Source organism: Phocoena sinus, chromosome 7, assembly GCF_008692025.1.
Source record: "Phocoena sinus isolate mPhoSin1 chromosome 7, mPhoSin1.pri, whole genome shotgun sequence".
NCBI lineage: Eukaryota > Metazoa > Chordata > Mammalia > Artiodactyla > Phocoenidae > Phocoena > Phocoena sinus.
This window is the reverse complement of record NC_045769.1, coordinates 2,960,351-2,980,547: the sequence shown is the minus strand read 5'-3', so window position 1 is coordinate 2,980,547 and position 20,197 is coordinate 2,960,351. Positions and strand designations below refer to the sequence as shown.

Sequence of the window (20,197 nt, the reverse complement as noted above, 5' to 3'; positions counted from 1 at the left end):
CTTGTGCCCGTTGCTAATATTTTCTTGATTTTCTGTCTTTGTGGGTTTTATATCCCATATTCTTAAAATATGACTTATTTGGAAGCAAGTTTTTAACAATCCCAGTGACTCAGCCTTTTGGTTTCTCCCCCGACACTCCGTGGTCAGGAAGCAGTCGTAGACCACCGCCACGGCTTAGTGCGAGTGAAGGCATCGTTCTGGGCCTTGCAGAATTTCCCTTCTGTAAAAGGCCCCTAAACCCACAAGAAGAGTGTGGAGTTTTGTTTGTTTGTTTGTTTTTTGGCCGTGCTGAGCAGCTTGCAGGGTCCTAGTTCCTCAACCGGGGATCAAACCCCGGGCCTTCAGCAGTGCAAGCACCGTCCTAACTACTGGACGGCCAGGGAATTTCCGAGCGTGGAGTTTTTATGTGTTGATTCTAGTCATCATCTTAAACTATATTACTTACGTATCCTTACTTATTGTAGTCCCCCAGCTGTGTCAGGGCTGTGAGAACTGTGTTTCAACCCCACGCTGCTTCTCTGATTCACTTTTCTGTCGCTGAGCTCCTGCATGTTCTGTGCCACTGGGACAGTGGGGAATTCACACGCCTAATCCCTGCCAGTCACATCCACGTGAGGAGTTCTTATAGCATAACCTTCTGTGTCCTCTTTATTGTTGTTTTTTTTTGTTTTTTTTTTGCGGTACGCGGGCCTCTCACCGTTGTGGCCTCTCCCGTCGCGGAGCACAGGCTCCGGACGCGCAGGCTCGGCGTCCATGGCTCACGGGCCCAGCCGCTCCGCGGCATGTGGGATCTCCCCGGACCGGGGCGCGAACCCGCGTCCCCTGCACCGGCAGGCGGACTCTCAACCACTGCGCCACCAGGGAAGCCCCTCTTCATTGTTTTTTTAATTTTATTTTTTTACTTTTAATTGTGGTAGAATACATAACCACTGCGCCACCAGGGAAGCCCCTCTTCATTGTTTTTTTAATTTTATTTTTTTACTTTTAATTGCGGTAGAATACATATAAAATTTACCATCTTAACCATTTTAAGGTGGTTACAGTTCTGTGGCATTGAGGCTATTCACATTGCCCTGCAATCGTTGTCACCACCCGCCTCCAGAACTTTTGCATCTTCCCAAAATGTTACTCTACCCACGAAGCACTAACTCCCCATCCCCTTCCCCCAGCCCCTGGCAACCACCTTTCTACTTTCTGTCTCTTTGATTCTGACTACTGTGGGCACCTCACATGAATTGGAATCATATAGTATTTGTCTTTTTGTGAGTGGCTTATTTCACTTAGCATTATGTCTTCATTCATGCTATGGCATGTGTCACAATTTCCTTCTTTTTTAAGGCTGAATAATGTTCCCTCCTATGTATATACCACATTTTGTTTATCCATTCATCTATCGATGACACCTGGATTGCGTCCACCTTCTGGCGATTGTGAATAACGCTGCTATGAACACACGTGTGCAAGTATCTCTTAGAGACCCTGTTTTCAATTTTCTTGAGTAAATACCCAGAAGTGGAATTGCTGGATCATATGGTAGTTCTATGTTTACTATTTTGAGGAACTGCTCTACTGTTTTCCACAGTAACTGCACCATTTTCCATTCCCACCAGCAGTGCACAAGGGTTCCGATGTCACCACATCCTCACCAGCACTTTCCTGGTTCTTTCCTGGTTTTTTGACGGTAGCTGTCCTGATGGGTGTGGGACGCCCTTTCTCTCTTTCCAGGTGGAACTTGACTTTGTGCTTTATTATTTTTTGGTCTTACATTTGTCTGACTCCACCGCCCACCTTTTGTGTGTTATTCTGTATCACTTAGGCGTTTGATCTCATTTAGCATCCTGTTTTCTCGTGGATTCAGGGCACACATCGACAGGTCCTCCCACACCCAGCACAGAGCAGGCGCTTCAAGGAGGGGAGGGAGGAGGGCAAGCAGCATCCCTGGGCCAGAGCAAGGGGACGGTGGGTCTGCAGGCTGACCGCAAGGATGAAAATCAAGTGACAGGAGAATCCTCGAGGTGAGGGCTTCATTGGAGCAAGTTGCTGCTTGAGGGGGAAGCGGAAGGGCCCCTGGGCCGGGAGGAGGGGACTCTTCCTGCTCTCTCTCAGCCTTTGACTGGCTGCTCAGAGAGTGGCAAGGGCGGGAATTCCTCTTGCCAGGCATGGAGAGCATCCTGGGACAGGGGGCGAGCTGGACCAGCTGACCGCCTGCAGAGGGAGGGCATTAGATAGAACAGACGGGAGAGGAAGAGCTCAGGGGAAGCCGAGGAGCTTTCGCTCTAGAGGAAGTTCAGTGTGACGGAGCCTGGCAGTGGGGAGACGCCCAGGGGCCACGTGGAGAATGCTGGAGGGACCACGGCACCCACTCAGGGGCTGACACAGGGACCCACCAGCCCACCAACGATGGAGCGTGGTGACCGATGGAGCCGGTTCAGGAGACCCCCGACTCGCGGGCGGCAGGAATGGGCACTCAGATGGGCTGGGGAGCTCCTCCCTTGGGCCCCAGGCTCTCCATCCTCTGGAGGGGTCGTCTCCAGGCTCTCTTGGCCCAGCCCCTGTCGGTAAGGTCGCTGGGATGTGCTTCTCCAGTCGCTGTGCAGTGATTCATCTGCGTGTCAGAAAAGCATGCAAAGATAGACTCCCTTAACAAGCGAGACGTTGAAATTAGTTTCTAGAATCATGAAAATCCTTTTGCTTTCCTCTGAGGGCACCACATGTTCCTTAAAGACACCAGTGATTTTAGTGGGAGCAATGGGCTTGAGTCGGCTGTACCTGCTCAGGTAGAAAATGCTGGTCCCCTGGGATTAGGCGGACCCGGTGCCGGCAGGAGGCAACTCGGCCGCTGGCTCTTGGCTTGACCTCATGTCCTTCAGGGCGCCTGCACGCGGCCAGGCATCCATCTCATGGGACTCCCATCTCTCCAGTGAGACCCCCTCCAGGCCGCTCACGGGGAGGTGGCCCTGGGGAAGCCACCTGCGGAGGTGACTTGGTTCGAGGCTCTCACAGCCTCAGCGGACATGGATCATCTATAGCCTTTGGGGCTGCTTTCAGGGTCTCTGGCGTCGAGGTGGCCGCCCTCAGCATCTCTCCCACGTGGTCTGAGATGAGCATGCCAGGGGTTGCATCCCAGCTCCACCACTCCTGGGCTGTGTGGCTCTGAGCAGGTTACCTAGCCTCTCAGGGCCCCTCCGTCCCCATGTGTAAAATGAGAGAATAATACCTGCCCTGTTGGTTACTTGCAAGGATTAAATAAGCTGATGCCCGTAGAGGGCTTAGGACAGGGGCTGGCGACATGAACTGCAGCTGTCACAACCTTCGATGGGGCCTTCCCAGCATGTGGCAGTGGGAGGGGAAGTAGCAGTCCTTTTGCAATTGATGTGTAACCCATCTAGAGCCTGATCTGCATTCTATCCATTCATACCAACTTGCTTCCAAAGAGAAGACAGACAGTGGCTCTTGATAGACACACAGGCACCTTAAGGCACCGAAATATGACCTGGTATCACATTACGCAGTCCCCAAGACCCTCCAGGAGGGGATGAAATCCACAGAGTATTTAACCAAGGAGGAGAGAGAAGCGTCTCACAAGCTGCTGGCTGAGGACAGGCTGACGCCCAAACCACCCTGCGCTTTCTAGAAGCCAGAACAGACCGGGAAAGTTAAGAGAGCTGTCCCTGGCCAGGAGTGCGGTGTGCCCCAGCACATCTGCTCCTTCAGTGAGTGTGCCGTCAGCCAGAAGCCTGCTGAGGGCTGGCGCTGGGTGTGCAGGAGACACAGTCTCCGAGGCCCCTCGGTGGCTAACCAAGGGTTAGAAGACGGTGCAATGCACGGTCAGAGAGGGATCTGTGCTGAGCAGGGCAGAGGAGGTGATGGTTCACTGGGCCTTGAGGGTTGAGTAGGAGTTTTTACTGGACACACAGAGTTCCTGTTTTTTCACTTTGTCGTCCGGGTTTTTGTTTTCTTTTTCCAGAGTAGACTGAGAAAGGCTGAAGGTAACATGTTCAAACCAAGTTCTGTTTACATCATCCTCTGGGGCATTCAGTGACAGGCCAGGCATGTAGCTGCCTCAGCATTTGGCTCCCAAGTGGCTGTACCCAGGAGAGCCCTGGAAGTGGGTGTTTTTCACCCTGCTGGCCCTAGCTGGGTGAGCAAAAAGTGATTCAGCAAGAACACGCCGAGCAAGGATTTTTCCGATACTATTAGGAAAAGGTCTGGACAGAATACAGAGAGAATATTTTAGAAATTATACTTTTAACCTGTGGAAAACGTAGAAAAGCATAAAGCAGAAAATAAAGATCATCTGTAATTACACCACTCAGAGATAACCCACTCGACATTTCCTTCAGATTTATTGTTTTCATTGAGGTATAACTGACGTAGAATAAACTATGTTTAAAGTGTACCATTTGGAAGGTTCTGGCATAGATATACACCCACGTGGACCCAAGACCGTGAGCATGTATATCCGTCACCTCCAGAAATGTCCCATGCCTTTGTCCCCTCCCTCTCCCGCCCCCTCCCATCACCCCTGCTGGGCCCTGGGGTCAGGCTGGCACTTCCTGTGAGTCGCTAAGGGCCACTCAGTTTGCAAATCCACAGGGAGGGCCACTCGTCTTGAGGTGGGGTTGGTTCTGTGAACACGTCTTCGGGAAGCCAGGCCTGTTTGCCCACCTGGTGTGGGACGTTCCCATTTCACAGAGAAAGAAACTGTGGCCGAGAGGTGGCGAGGCCTCCTCTGGGCCTGGCCTGGGGGTGGGGGTGGGCAGTGTGCTGGGGGCCCTGGAGGCTCACGGGCTCTGAATTCAGCCCCCAGCCAGTCACTCTGACGAGCAGGCCCCCCAGCAGGTGCCCTTCCCTCGGCTCACCTCCCACCGGTCACCCCAGCCCTGGGAGGACCGTGTGAGTCTGCGGCTCCATCTCTGCAAACGTGGGGTGGGATGAGTGGCAGCAGGATGGGCCCGTCCTGCAGACATGCGGCCACAGGCCAAGGGCACAGGCATGAAACAACACCTATCAGGTCCTCACTTCTGAGCCCTCATCTCTCGTTAGAAAACCCAAATGCCCCAGAGCCCCGAGGTCCCCCATGGGGAGGCTGCCGCCCCATCTTTCTGGCCCCAGGCACGTGGCCGTAGGGATCTCTCTGCCATTTCTCCTCCCGTCAGGGACATTTTCCAGCTGTTTCTCGAGGCGCCGCCAGGCTCGCTGGACTGAACGATGCAGACGCCAGGGAAAGTCCTGCCTCGACTCGCTGCTGTCCGCCCGGCAGCCTTGCAGTCGGCCTTTTAAAGACATGAGTTATGAATGATTAAACTTGCAGTGACACAGGATTGGAACCCATCTGGCCCCAAACAGCTGGTTTTAAAACTTTGGGCAACTTGATTCCATGTTAAAACCATAACGTTTCCTCTCTTCCCAATGAAAGACCACACCAGGCTCTTTTTGTTTTTACATCTAAGTGTCATTCTCCTCTACTTAAGAATGAAACTGGTTTCCAGATTCACGCAAACAGCTTGCGCAGCCTCATCCCAGTTGTAGGAACGACGGCAAAGAGAACAGCGGCTCTGGGCTCCCCCAGGGCAGGAGAGAAAGGGCAGCGGGGTAGGGGTGTCTGTTTCCAGGGAGCAGAGGTCCCGCCCTCCGGAGACAGACAGTGGCTCACAGAGAGGTGGGAGCTGCCGCCCAGGGACCAGCCCAGAGCCAGGCCGGGTCAAGGCCACAGGGCAGGCCCTGCAGCCAGCCCAGGGCAGGGTGGCGCACAGACAGTGTGGGCTAGAGTGTGACCGCTGAGGCCGAAGGGCAGGGTGGCCGCTCAGGCCCTGAGCCGGCCGGGCGGGGACAGGTGGCTGCTGGATGTGTGCAGCCCAGAGGAGGGGGCAGCAGGAAGAGGCCGACCCGAGCGTCAGGGAGGGACCCCCTCACAGGGGGGACTGTGGCCTGAGGACACGTCCCTCGGAACCCATTCCAAGCAGGCCCTCGGCCTCTGGCCCCCCCCCCCCCCACACTAACTCTGGGGCTTGTGGGCCCCTGCTTCCCTGACATTCCAGGGACTCGGGAGCCACGCAGCACCCTTAGATCAGGTCCCTCCAGCGCTCACATCAGCCCGTGGCTTTCTGTCGCGAGCACCCAGTGCCCTGAGATGCCCGTGCATCTTCGTTTGCCGTAAACCAGCCCTTCCAGAGCAGGAGGGGAGCCCGCCGCGCTTCCTGACCCTCCTTGGGACAGTCCGAGACACCATGCTTCACTCCCACGTAGAATGTCCACTGATAAACTGGGCGTCACCATCTGGTTCACCTGACAAATATTAACATGCAGAGCCGCTGGGTACCAGGGAGGACATCCGCGTGAGTCAGAAAGAGTGGGCGAGGAGAGGACAGCAAAGTGGTTCTGAGAAAAGAAAGAACCGTCTGCCTGCCCTAAACAAGGCACTAGATGCAGAGGTGGGGCGGGGGGGGGGGGGGGGGGGGTGGTGGTGGTGCTGGGACCTTAGGGAGGAGGACGGGCGACATTTGAGCCTGAGCTTTGCCAGGAAGGGCGGTCCAGGTGGGGAGTGCAGAGCGGATGCCACGAGCAGTGAGGGGCGGGGGACACACGGAGGGGCGACCGACCTTCAGAACGAGGCTGCAGCTCCTCCCTGAGTCTGTGTCTAAGCCTTCCTGAGCTACCTGCGACCCCCGGCGCAGGTGGGCTTTCTCGGGGTGTCCTGAGAGGGCAGGGGTGGGGAGCTGCCCCTTCCTCACGGCTGGCCCTCGGGTGCACGTGCGCGCCGTGTGGACCCTGAGGGGGCCACACCCGGGCTGTTGGGAAGCGACGTGAACTCAGGGGCTTTTTCAGAGGCTCCAGCGTCTCCCTCCCCGGCCCCCTGAGCGTCCCGGGGGCCTCACTCCTTCACATCCAGCAGGGCGCCCCTTCCCAGGGTGTCAAGGGAGGGTCAGCCCTGCGCCCGCCCCCCGTCCTCTCCTGGGGGCTCCTCCGAAGGGCTTTCCCTCTTGCCAGCCTTTCATCTTCCCCGTTCCCCCCCATTACTCCCGGCTTCTCGAGCTAAAACCCCCGGGGGTCCTCCCCATCTGAGCGGCTTCCAGGCCCCGGCCTGCCTGTCCGGGCCTGGGGGACAGTGGGACCCTCCGGGCGGCGGGTGTGGAAGCAGGCACCTCAGCATGCAGGCAGGTGCAGCCCGAGGCTGCTTCCAGCTCCTGCCACTGGTCTCATCTCCACTTCCACCTGCCGTGGGTTCCCTGCGTTTGCGGTTTTATTTGTAATTAAGCACAGAGTTGTACTTTTACTGCTATGAAATGTCACTTTGTTAGCTTGGCCCCCCTGCCGAGATGTGTCCAGCCTGGAGTCTGTCACTTAAATTAGGTAAATGGGCTCGTTAGCCTCCCACCCCGTCACATGTCGGGGGACGTGGAATCCAGGGGCGCGGGGTCGTCACGGGAATCCTGGAGAGGCGTGTGGAGCCCCCGCCATTGCGTCCCCCGGGAGAGCGGAGAGGCCTCGTCGTGGCTCCCTCTGACCACAGCCCTCCCCGACCCCAAGTCTCCGACCCTGCCGGACACGGCGTGCTTGTCACTGGCCACCAGTCCCCACTGTGCTGAGAACCAGCGGTGCCGGGAGGGGACGGCTCTCGTGCACCTCCGCCCGGCTTCCAGGCGCACAGGCTCTGGCAGGAGGTCAGTGCCCTGCACAGGCTCCGGGGTCCCCCGCCAGCTCCCTCGCCTCAGACTCTCGGCGGGGCAGGGACGAAGCATGCTTTTCCTGCCTGCGAGGGGCCCCTGTGCCCGGCCTGCCCTTCACTTCTGTTTAAGGCAGCCCGTCGCTGTTACCTGTAACCAGCACCACTGTCCACCTACCCCTCTCCCAAGTCCACAGGCTTCCTCTGAGAGCCCGTCCTCCCCTCTGCCCTGGCCAGGCCTTCAGCTTCCCGTTCGTCTCTCCGTTCTGCCCACCGTGGGCCGGTCAGAGCCCCGTCTGTGGTGTGTGAACTCCTTCATCTACCCTCCTGTCCACCTGCCCAGCCGCTCAGCCATCCACCCACCCAGCCATTTACCCATCCCCCCACCCGCCTACCTACCCATCCCCCCGCCTCGTCCCCCCACGCAGTAACTCTTGAGCCCCCAGAGTCGCACACTAGAATGGCTCTTCCCAGCCCCCTGCCGTCACCACCTCTCTGGCCACGCCCCACCTTCCTCACCTACCCCCTCCCCGAGATCTGCAGCAGAGGACAGGTCAGGCCTGGTGCCCCACTTCCTGCTTCCGGCCCGAGCCTCGCAGTCTGGGAGTCGGCCGGGTGCAGGCCCCAACGGGGGCAGGGCTAGTTCAGTCCAGTCTACACCGCTTCCAGTGCTCGGACCTTGGGCCGGCTTCTGAGCCCCGAATCCCCAGTTCCCATCTGTAAGGCGATGATCACCATAGGACCCCACCTCGGGGTAGTCGTAAAGAGCTTTGAGCAGCGCCCGAATATTGTAGAGAACCAGCTCCTCTGCATTTTCCTCTGGGAAGACAGAGGGGGAGGGGGAGGAGTCCGAGGGGCCAGGGGCTCCCACCTGAGCGCACACCCCTACCAGGCCCAAGCGCCCCAAGTGACAGCTTGCCGTCCACCCATGTCCCTGAGTCCCAGAATTCCCAGCGCAGCCCCTCCCCCCAGGGATTTGGAAGGGCCTGCCGGCGGGGCGGGGCGGGTGGGTGCCTGCAGGCAGAGGACGCAGCATGGCCTGGGGGGCGGCGGGGGGTGCCTGCAGGCAGAGCCCAAGCAGGGAATGCAGGGACTCCGACCCCACCCCAAAGAGCAGCAAGAAGGTGGACAGTGGACGCTCAGCCTGAAGAGGGGAGGGGAAGGAGGCCTGGCGCGGGGAGGACACAGTGGAGAAGCCTCCTCGCCTGCCTGGCGTCCACGGGAGCCAGGCTTGGGCTTGGGGGAAATGAGTGAAGTTTGCTTTGTGCACGGCACTGCTTGGCCGTTTGTAATTTCTGACTGTACCTTCATCTAGGCGGGAGGGTAGAAACATTTCACGTGACAGTTTGTCTGCTTGGTGGTTTCTAACTGGTGAACATCCAGACACGGAGGATGTGAGCTCGGTGCTGGGTGCTGCGGCGCGGCCCACAGGTGCCGCGGAGGAAGAGGGGCGGGCGGCGGTCTCCAGGACCCTGTGCCGCTGGCCCTCCCTGGGGCGGGCTGATTCCTCCTCACTCCCCAGCAGAGGCCTGGTGGCCTCGCGGTGATGAACCAGGGTCCGGTCCCAGCAAGCTGTTCTCGCAGCCGCAGTTTCCATGTCAGTGAAGGGCAGGCCTTGGGAACCATATCGGGAGTGGTGTGAGGATGAAACAGTATGTGAGAGTCAGACCCTGTGCCCCGGACAAGAGGAAGTGCGGTCCCCATTCTGTCGCTGTCGCCCAGGGAGACCTCATCATCAGACCTGCTATTAGCAGGCAGGGCCTTTGCTGGGCCCCGAAACAACTGACGAAGAAATGATCCAGTTGGAGCCTAGACGCCCCCTCCAGGGATCACGGGGACCCCAGGGCATCCTGGTGGCCTCAGAGTCAGACAGGGCTCCCCGGCGGGCCCTGGGCTGGGAGCCCCGATGGATGTGGGCTGTGGACAGAAAAGTCCCTGACCCGCAGTGGGGGCAGGCGGGCCCGGCGAGGCCGGAGGGTGACAGTCGTCTGGGGGCTGTCGTTGCAGTGAGCCACCTCTTCATGGCCACCGCCTGCCAGGACGCCACCTTCAGCACCCTCCTCCACGAGCTCTGCCTCGCCCAGTTCCAGGTGGACATGGAGGCCGTCGGGAGGCCGCTGTGGTGCGACTGGGGCAAGACCATCGGGTGAGTCCGCATCTCCGGCGGGGGGGCGTGTCGGGGGGCGTGTCGGGGGCGGGCCCGCGGGCCCGGCGAGAGGGTTTCCTTCAAGGCCGCGGTTGCGGTTCTTCACCAAAGTCCAGGGTGTGGATGCGCCACAGGCCGGGTCCAGGGTGAGGGCGAAGGAGGGCGCCCCTGCCAGGTGAGCGTGGACGGTGGGGTGGAGGAGGCCTGAGCGCAGCGACCTGGGGTCACGGTGGGTGGCGGGCGCCAGCGTGGCAGGCGGCGGGCGGAGGGTTCCGTTTGGCCCTTGTCCGGTCTGGGAGGCCGGGAACCGGGAGCAAAGGTCTAAAGGCCGGGCCGAGTCCCTGTGACAGGAGCCCCCGAGTGCAGGGCTGTACCCGCAGCTTCCCTCCATCCCCATGGTCCGGCCAGGGCTGTCCTTCCTGCCTGCTCGGGGCTCGGAGCTTCCTGGAACCATGGGCGGCCCAGCTCGAGCTGAGCCCCTTCCCCTTGCTGACTCAGTCCTTCTGCCAAGACGTCCTTCTTCCTGCCCCACAGGGCTCATCCCTGGGCCCCTCGGCCGCTCAGCGGGGTCGGCGTCTGTCCCTGCCCAGGCCCCGTCCCCTCCGTCTTCTGGAGCAAAGATCATAACTTGGTGTGTCTGCAGGCGCTATCCCAGGTTGTGTTTCTGCTTCAGCGTTCAGGGCCCGGGAGCATCAGAGGGCTCCAGTGGGCGAGGAAAGGCAAAGAGAAATACCCTCCAGATGCCGAGATCACAGGTGGGCGGCCGACCCTGCCAGGTGAGCAGGGTCCGCAGAGTGTCTGTGGGTTTCCAGCCTGGGCTCCGATGTCCTCTGTACAAAGACCTGCACCTCGGTTTACAGCACAGCGCAGGACACACAGGAGCTGGGCGCGGGGATGCTTGCTTCCTGCCCCTGCAATTAACATGGAACCCGCGCGGCCCTCCAGGGTCTGAGCAGAGGCCGAGCGGGCGCCGGGCCAGGTGGGGTTTCCTCACCCTCCTCCTTCTCCGCTGCCTCTTCCCAGACTTCAGGGTCTCCTTTTCTGAGCTGAGAAATCAGTCCTGAGTTAGAAATCAAAGCGGGGCGGGGTTAGAAATCAAAGGGGGCGGGGCGGGGGCCGGATGTTCAGAATCAGCAGAGCCTGTTCTTGAGGCTAATTGGCTTTCTGCCTCCGCTGAGTGATTCGTGTTTAAATTAAAGAGTGCACATTTTTATGATGCAGAGAAAACACCACGAGGGTCCCTGGGGAACCACACACCCCCGCTCCCGCCCCCAGCTCTGTGCAAGTGATTTGTGTAGACAGATTCCAAACAGGTGGCCTCGCAGAAGAGGTAACGCAATTGGCAAGTGGCGTTCTGAACGAAGCAGTGGTGACATGTTACTAGAAACGAAGCCACCACAGACGGTTTCCGACTCCTCTTAGAGTGCGAACAGGAGTCCTTATCACCCGGGCCCCAGAGTTTGCCATCATCCGAGCTGAGCCATGTGGTGATACAGCTGAAAATAGAAGCCGGGGGTGGAGGTGAGGTTGCTAGGAAATTTCTTTATTTAAAAAGAAAATCGAGATAATCGTGGGAGGAAGAAGCAAAAGTCCTCATCCTGAGAGCATCTCGGCAAATCAGCTGGGGCCAGCCAGCCCCGGGGTCTGTGGTCAGCAGAATAACAGCCCCTAGAGGTGACCACATCCCAATCCTGGGACCTGGGACTATGTTACAGTACATGGTGAAGGGGAGGTAAATTGCAGATGGAACTAAGGTTGCTAACCAGGTGACCCTGAGATGGGGGGATTATATGGATTATCTGGGTGGGTCCAACACCATCACAAGGGTCCTTAAATTGTCCCAGCTTTGGCAGTTACAGCACCTTCAAATTGGCTTTTGTGTTCTTTTGACATCCCCCCCGCACCCCGCATCTTTTTGGGGGCAGTTCCTTACTTTCTGGCACCATGAGATTCTCCAGCCTCATTTTGTGCATTTTCTGCCCCAGTCCTGGAATCAGCCATTTTTCCAAGGAGCCCCGGTTCCTTTGATTAAAGAATGATGCTCAAAAGCCAAGATAAACATACACATATATTCCTACCAGGGATTTAGATGTGACCAATGAGACCACCCAAGCACAGAAAGAAAAATAACATGGGAGAACCCCCCTTTAACCTTGGTGTAGGGAAAAGCTATATATAACGATACTTATTTCAAGGAACTGGCTTACGATCATGGGTGTGTCAAGTTCAAATCTGCGGAGCAGGCTGAGGCTGGAGACTCTTGGGCGGAGCCAAGGCTGCAGCCTTGAGGCAGAATTTCTTAACTTGCTCTTAAGGCCTTTCAACTGGAGGCTGAAGCCCACCCACATGATCAGGGAGGATCTCTCTACTTAAAGCCAACTAGTTGTAGAGGTGAACCGCATCTCAGAACTGCCCCAGCAACACCTGGGTTGGTGTTTGGTTGAGTAACTGGGAACTAAAGCTTGGGCAGGTTGATGCAGAGAACTGCCCATCACGCTGGGGCTCTGAGTCAGAGCTGTCCTCAAAGGTAGCTTCCGAGGAGTGTCGTTTCCCCCCACCGCATTTCTCCATCCTTTTCACCCCATTCCCACCCACTCCCTGTGGGTACCAGTCTCATTAGCTTCCGGTTTTTCCTTCTTGTATTCCTTTGTACAAATGGGCAGGTGGACATATTTTTTCCCTTATATCCTCTTCTTTCTTACATGAAGTATTGGGTTGGCCAAAAAGTGCCTTCAGTTTTTAAGTAAAAATAAAAGCCACATTTTTCATTTTCACCAAGAACTGTATTGAAGAACGTATTCACCCTTTTGTTCCACTACCTTCTGTCATTTTTCAGGCAACTTCACAATCCCATCTTCCCAAAACTTTTTATCTTTTTGGACAAAGAACTTTTCCAGGTGCCTTTTACAGTCTTCCAGGGAATTGACATTTTTTCCATTAAGAGAATTTTGTAAAGACTGAAATAAATGGAAATCTGAAGGTGCAATGTGTGGTGAATATGCTGGATGAATTAGAACTTCCCAGCCAAGCTGTAACAGCTTTTGCCTGGTCATCAAAGAAACATGCGGTCTTGTGTTATCCTGCTGGAAGATTATGCGTTTTCTGTTGACTAATTCCGGATGCTTTTCGTGAGTACTGTGTCCAGTTGGTCTAATTGGGAGCAGTACTTGTTGGAATTAATCGTTTGGTTTTCCAGAAGGAGCTCATAATAGAGGACTCCCTCCCAATCCCACCGTATACACAACATCACCTTCTTTGGATGAAGACCGGCCTTTGGTGTGGTTGGTGGTGGTTTATTTCGCTTGCCCCACGACCTCTTCCGTTCCACGTTATTGTACGGTATCCACTTTTCATCACCCATCACAATTTGTTTTAAAAACAACGTTTTCGTTACATTTAAGCAGAGAATCACATGCGGAAATGCGGTCAAGAAGGTCTTTTTCGCTTAACTTATGTGGAACCCAAACATCACAGCGATGAACACAACCAAGCTGGTGCAGGTGATTTTCAGTGCTTGATTTGTATATTTCGAGTGTGTCGGCTGTCTCCAGCGTGGTATAACGGTGATTGTTCTCAACTAATGTTTCGATTTGATCGCTATCAACTTCAGTTGGTCTACCCGACCGTGAAGCATTGTCCGGTGAGAAATCTCCAGAATGAAACTTCGCAAACCACTTTTGACACGTTCCATCAGTCACAGCGCCTTCTCCATACACTGCACAAATCTTTTTGTGCATTTCAGTCGCATTTTTACCTTTTTTGCCGAAAATGTTGCTGTTTTCTTCCATCTTCGATATTAAAATGGCTACACAAAAATTCACCAATTTGACGTCTTTTTTGAAATGCACGCTGATATGACAGCTGTCACATACAATCTAACACAATTGTTTCCAATGACGTTAAAGACAGCTAAGTGCTACTAGAGCTATCTTACAGAAAAAAAAAACCGAAAGAACCTTTTGGCCAACCTAATATACTATACTGTACTACAGATATTCCTATACTATACTATTCCATAGATTGTCTTCTACTATACTGTACTATAGATAGTCTTTTACTATAGATATTCTTATACTACACTATGCTATCAGTACTCTTATGCTGTACTATATCATAATATAGATATTCTTATACTATACTATAGATATCTTTATACCATACTGTACGATAATATACTATAGATACTCTCATACTATACTATAAATATACTATACTATACTATAGATATTCTTATACTACACTATAGATATCCTTTTTGCACTTGGGGTTTTCTTTTTTCACTGAGAAGTATATCCTGGACATCAGTCCTTATCAGTGCACAGAGAATGTTCCCATTCATTTTTACAGCTGGATAATATACTCCATCATGCACTGTGTTTCCATCGCTTTCCTATGAAGAGGCATTTAGGTTTTCCCAGTAGTCTCCAATTTCAGATAGCTTTGAAGTGAATGACCTTGTACAGATGCATTTTCATGTTGTTGGAGCTGTATCTTCAGGTCAACGGTAAGGGCACACGTGGTTTTATTAAGTACTGCCCATTGCTCTCCCGAGGGTGCACCGGTTTGCACCCCACCAGCAGTGGAGGGCCCGTTTCCCCAAACCTCGCCAGCAGACTGTCATCCGACGTTGAACGTTCCCCGTTGGATGTATGAGAACTGGTGTCTGAGTGGAGTGTTAATTTGCGGTCTCCAGTTACAAGTGAATCTGAACATCTTTCCTACGTTTAACGGCCATCCTCAAATCAAGTTGTTTGTTCATGTCTTTTCCCATTTTCTATCAAGACCATTTCTGGTCCTTTTTCAAGAGTTCTTTATAAGTCAGAACAGAAAGTAGCCCTTTGTGTGTGATACATGTTAGATATTTTCTCCTAGTTTGTTAGTTGTCTTTCGACTTGTTTTCAGCATTTTTGGTGCCACGTAATATTTTTTTTAAGTAGTCACATGAGAGTTGATCTTTTATCACCTCTGGATCTGAGTCATAGTTGGAAGGCCTTTCCCTATATATAGCAAGATTCAAGAGGAATCCACCCATGTTTTCTTCTCGAGCTCATGTCTGGTTTCAGTGGCGACATCTAAACCCCTGGTCTACCTGGAGTTAATTGTGGTTTGCAGTGTGAACTATGAAGCAGATTTTGTCTTCTTCCAGATGACCTGCCCGTTGTCCTGTTTATTCACGAACCCATCTTTGCCCCCAGTGATTTGAGACGCCACTTCGCCCTTTACTAAGTTTCCCTGTGCATTTTGCTCATACTTTTATAAATGGTCCCTTTTCAAGCCTTCCCCATATTGCATCGACAACATTAATTTCTCCTCCAGAACCATCAGTGGGTGCTCACTGCCTACTGCACGCTTACTTAGTTGTCAGTTCCCTCCGTCCAAGAAAAGAGTTTATTATTATAGCTCGCATTTACTGAGCACTTACTGTGAGCTGGGCATCGTGCTAGGCCCTGAACATTCACTATCTCGTTTAAGTAGGCAGCGACTCAGGAAGAGGCAGAAATGTTGTACTTCCCACTGGATCTGCCCAGGGTCACAGCTAGTAAGGAAGGTCTCTTTGAGTCAAAGTCCCAGCTCTTGACACTCCCCAAGGGCACTAGGCGGCCGCTTCCTGAACCTCAGGGGGCAATGTGGGGATGCTCTCTGTATAAGTGTGGCTCCCCTGGAGGTGGATGCTGGCCTCCAGTGGCCATCTCTGCCCCCGCCAACATCCAGTGGGCCTGGTGAGGTTCATTTGCATTGGATAATGATGCCGAAAGCTTGGCCTCTGTGCACAGGTGCCAAATAGAATCTCGGAGACAGAGTTTTGGGTGAAGTAGAAAAGAATAGCTTTATTGCTTTGCCAGGCAGAGGGGGACACAGCGGGCTCTTGCCCTCAAAAACCATGTGTCCCAACCTGGGAGGATTTGGTGAGGAGTTTTATAGCAATAGTTCAAGGGTGGGGTTGCTGGTAAGATTAGGGTGTGTGCAGGGCCTGAGCGCCTTTAATCTGGTCTCACAGTAATCTCTTGATGAGCTTCTCTGGTTCCTTTTATGTGGCCTCAGTTGGTCTTCTCTGGAATGAAGAATGCCAACATCTTCCATTTGTTGGGGGTTTTAGTTCTGTAAAGAGCTCAAATACATTGTTCTGTGTGTCCCTTGAGGAGGGACCAGGACCCTGGCCCAAGGCTGCTCTACTGCTTCCTGGCCGCTCCTCCCTTGTCTCTGCATCCCCTCCCTTCCACGATTAGCAACTGTTTGAATCTGCGCTTTAGAACTCAGGGAAGGTCATGGAGGCTGGAGTCTTGTCCCTACAAACAAGAAGCAGGGGACATGGAAAGGCATCCGTGCCCAGGAGCCCCACAGGGTCCTGCTCGGCTTCAATACCAAGCCTGGTGCTCGAGACAAGGGCAGACTTTCCAGGGTCTCCTGCAACAGTGGAGGTCTGGGGGACCTTGGGGGTGGACAAACTTGTCCAAAGGATTGGGTGGAAGGAGAACGGAAGAGGGACCCAGAGAGAAGGCTAGGCGTAGTGAGGGTGTAAGCAGGAGGGCCATCACCATGACCAGAGCGCAGTGACCAGCGGGAGAGCAGGCACCCAAGGTGGGGACCAGCAGGCAGAGAGCCGGACAGCGGCTGTGGCTCAGGGGGTTCTCCTGGAGCCGGAGGGCCACAAGCCAGGTGGGCGTCTGGCAAAGGGCACGGGTGTTGGGAAGGACGCCTGTCCAAGCCAAGTGCAGCTAAGGCCTGTGGGTGAGGCAAAGGCCACAGCCCAGCAAGCAGCACTGGGCCGTTGTTGGGGTCTGGGGTTCAGGGCCAGGCTGCAGCTGAGGGTGGGAAGCCCCTAAAGCAAGCGCAGCTAGGGCCAGAGCCGCCTGGTGCCTGCCGCCTGACGTCAAGGCAGCTCTGATCTGGCAGAGGGAAACTTCTGGGCTCTCCCGAAATCAGAAAAGACTCCAGTTCAAAACAGCTGCAAGTCAGAGATCACCTTCGCACTGAGTGACACAGACGAACACGAGCCAGACAGTCTTCCATAGGCCGCACACTCCAGAACACTCGGGGATAAAGTCCACCATGGGTACGTCGGGGCCTGGCCCTGCTGGCCGGCTCTCAGCAGTGCTGTGCATCGCTGCTCACGGATAGGAATTTCTCGAGGGAAAGCAGAGGGCTGATGACTTGTTCTAACAAGAGGACAGTGGACATTCTTGAGTGACCTGCCCTGGCATGTGAGCCTGCTCGTTTTTGCGTTTCAAGGTTTGTAACAGTTAGAGCTCACCCTGGGACCATAGCTGCACAGCGAGATTCTGTGTTTGAGCCAACGCAGGCACCTCTCTCCAGCAGCCCTGGACCGGGACCCCTGGCTCCTCCGTCGTGAGAATGGCTCGGGGGTTACTCCTGAGTCCTTCCGTGTGAGGATGCTTTGGGGGGCCTCAGACTCCGCAGGTGTCTGACCCATCCCCACTCTGGGTCCCTGTAGGACCAGTGAGTCCAGCAGGGCAGGCTCCCCACTGTACGCCAGGCCAAGTCCGCCGTGTCCCAGAGGTCAGCTCGTTAAAGTGCAGCCCTGGTTCACTAATGGAAATTTAACATGATTTAACATATTAACTGGGAACGTAATCTAATTGGGGAAGCTGTAGAGGACTTGGGGAAATGTATCATCAGAAACTCTCATTTCCAGAGACCTTCCTGTTGGTGTTGTTTGGGGAGGGAGAGGAATCTGGAACGTGCAGAACTCAACCAGGAAAGGGCTGGTTTTAAAGTGACCGCATATCGATTTTCTCCCCCAGACAAGAAATGCCGGGTGGATTTAGGAGACCAGGGGGCAGCCCTGCTCCCCCACTTCCTGCACAGCTTCAGGCTCTAAGGTGTCACCTGGGCCGGGGAAGGTATCAAAGGTGGTCAGAGGTGGCCCAGGGGCACGGGGCACCGCCATCGGAGACTGGTCATCAGAGAACCCAACTTCACCTTCATCCCAGCCTCTCTGCCCCAAAGCCTCCAGGTCTGTAAACCCTGACCATGTCCGCCTCGGCGCACGGCAGCTTCGGGGTCCAAGGGACCCGGGTCTCCATGGCCTGCTCCCGGGAACCCCTCCCTGCCACGCTGGCCCCATGCTGGGCCGTGAGAGCCCTCCAGCCTGGCGCGAGCCGGGGCCCAGCGATGAGGCTGGGTCTCTGGCCTGCGAGTGGAGGAACAGCCCAGTGAGTTAAGTGAAGGACCCAGAGCAGCACAGACGGCTTGCAGACCTGCTCCTGCAGCCGTGGGCTGCAGGCCTAGCCCTCCAGTTCCAGGTGCCTGTTGGTTTAGCCCTAGTGCGCTGACCCACCGCAGGGTCTTTCCTGGGCCTGCCGTGATCCCCGGTCTGCTGTTGGAACAAAGGGCCTTCTTTGTGTGTCCGGAGAAAAGGGTCAAGTCAGGAAATTTTTCCCAGTTCAGCGGCAGCATTGGAACAGCTGCTTTGGTTTTGATCCCAAGGGGAACTGAGAGCGGGCGTCTTCCTTAACCACGGAGGTCTCTCTGGGGTAGCGGCCATCACCCTCCCGGGGTTCCTGCTGTTCTCGGCCCAGCCCGCCCAGGGCTCAGGGGGGCCCACGCCCAGGGTGCTGGGCAAGCCTCTCACCGGAGCCCTGCAGGATGCCTGGCCTGGAGGCCGGCCCACCTGCGCGCCCCTCACAGCCGGGAGCTTTCGGATCCGGGCCCCGGGCCCTCGTTGGTTGTCTGTCAAGGATCTGCCCTGATACTCACCCGTGCTCGGGCCACACGCTCGTCGGGACAACCTGGCGCAGACGCCCCTCCCACACCCTCTGCCCACCTGCATGCCGGGGACCCTCCAGGTGTCCCACAGCACAGCCGCCCCCTCAAGCCAGGAGTGCGGACAGCTGGCGGCCAATCTTGGACCTCTGGGGGCCTTCGGGGAGGGGCCGTGCCAGGAACACCCGCCAGCTCACCCTGAGAAGCCAAGCCGGCTCTGCTCAGGCCTCGGTCCCGTCCCCTGGCCCGGCCTCAGCTGGGGCTCCTGCCCTCGGGGAAGAGGTGGAGACACGGCTTTCCGCAGGCGGCTGAGGACGGGGCCGCGGGCCTCCCCAGCTCTTCCCCGACCCTTTGCTGCTTCATTTCACCTCCCGCTGGCTCTTCGGGTGTGTGGAGACGCCGCTACTTGCTGCTGCCTGTGGGCCGTGGGGCGGGAGACCCCGGGCTCCCCGCAGCCACCCCGGGTGCGTCAGGTCCCAGCTGTGACAAGGAGGCAGCACGTGCTCAGGCTTGCTGGGCGGCAGAAGAAAGGGGCGCCCTTTGCCCCGCGCTCTCCAAGGCGGCTTCCTGAAGCCCGCACCCAGATGGCATCGCGACAGAGCCTTCGGGAATGCCAGCTCACGGGGGAGGAGTGCGCCGTGCGCCCCGAGACCCTGCCGCACCAACACGGGCCTGTCTGCTGCTGGCGGGCCGGGGGCTCTCAGGAGGCCTGCCAGGCCCCTCCGCCCTGGCCGGGGAGCTCAGCCCCAGCTGGCCTGGGGGACGGATCCAGGGCTGGGACGATGGGACCGATGTCGGGGGCGAGGCATGCTGGAGAAGGCGGGCAGGCGCCGTCTGGGGCTTCGAGCACCCCGAGCTGGGCTCCTGGAGGTGGGGGTGAGGGGCAGGAGGGTCTCAGGAAGCTCCCAGATGATGCGCCTGCGGGCCCACAACCGAGGAGCCCGAAGCTGGGGAGGAGGGCCCGGCCCTCACCGTCCACACCTGGGGCCGCTCCGTCGACCTCAGCTTCCCTTCTTCTCCGCTGCTGCCCTGGGAGGGGACGAACGCATGTCCCCAGATGCGGGGCTAACTGACCGCTGGGCCCTGGCACCCGGCCTGCCGTGACGTCTTTTTCCATCAAACCGTTAACCGCCCTGTTTCACAATCTCCACAGTTTGCGTATCAGATCAGGCCAGTGTCAGGACATATAAGGTCATGAGGAGATGACACTCGGCAGATCCCGGCCTAAGCGGAGGGACAGGCAGATGGAACCCATGCGGTGACGGGGCCTCCCTGCTCTGCGCGTCCATCCCTACTTCCCACAGGATACACTGCGGTACCCCCTTCCCCCCAGCCCGGGAAACCCAGGACCGTCCAGGCAGATGGGACTTCTCTGTCAGGGGAGCTGCGCACACACGGAAGGGGGCAGGGCGGGCTCGTGATGGGAGACGAGGATGGGGTGTGCTCTGGTGGGCAGGGGAGGCTGGGTGGGGGGATCCTAGCAGACGTCGCTTCGTAATGCTGTCTTTACCCCAGCGCTCCCCCTGCCCACCAGGGGCCCCCGCCCCAAGCCCGGTGACAGGGTCTCCCGGGACCCATCCGCTCGTCAGTCACCCAGGTGGTGGTCCCCTGTCCCGAGCACGCTCAGAGTCTTCTGTGGGAGGGGTCCGGGAGCCGAGGCG

The 20,197-nt window shown here is 56.4% G+C and overlaps 1 protein-coding gene across 1 annotated transcript in view; it reads left to right on the top strand.

Annotated features, from left to right (window-relative positions):
• RAMP1 (receptor activity modifying protein 1) overlaps positions 1-20,197 on the top strand; it is a 50,980-nt gene that overhangs the window by 6,768 nt on the left and 24,015 nt on the right. Inside the window, exon 2 of the mRNA XM_032636493.1 lies at positions 9,674-9,812. Within this exon, the coding sequence (XP_032492384.1) occupies positions 9,674-9,812 (139 nt within the window). The remainder of the gene's footprint in view (positions 1-9,673; positions 9,813-20,197) is intronic.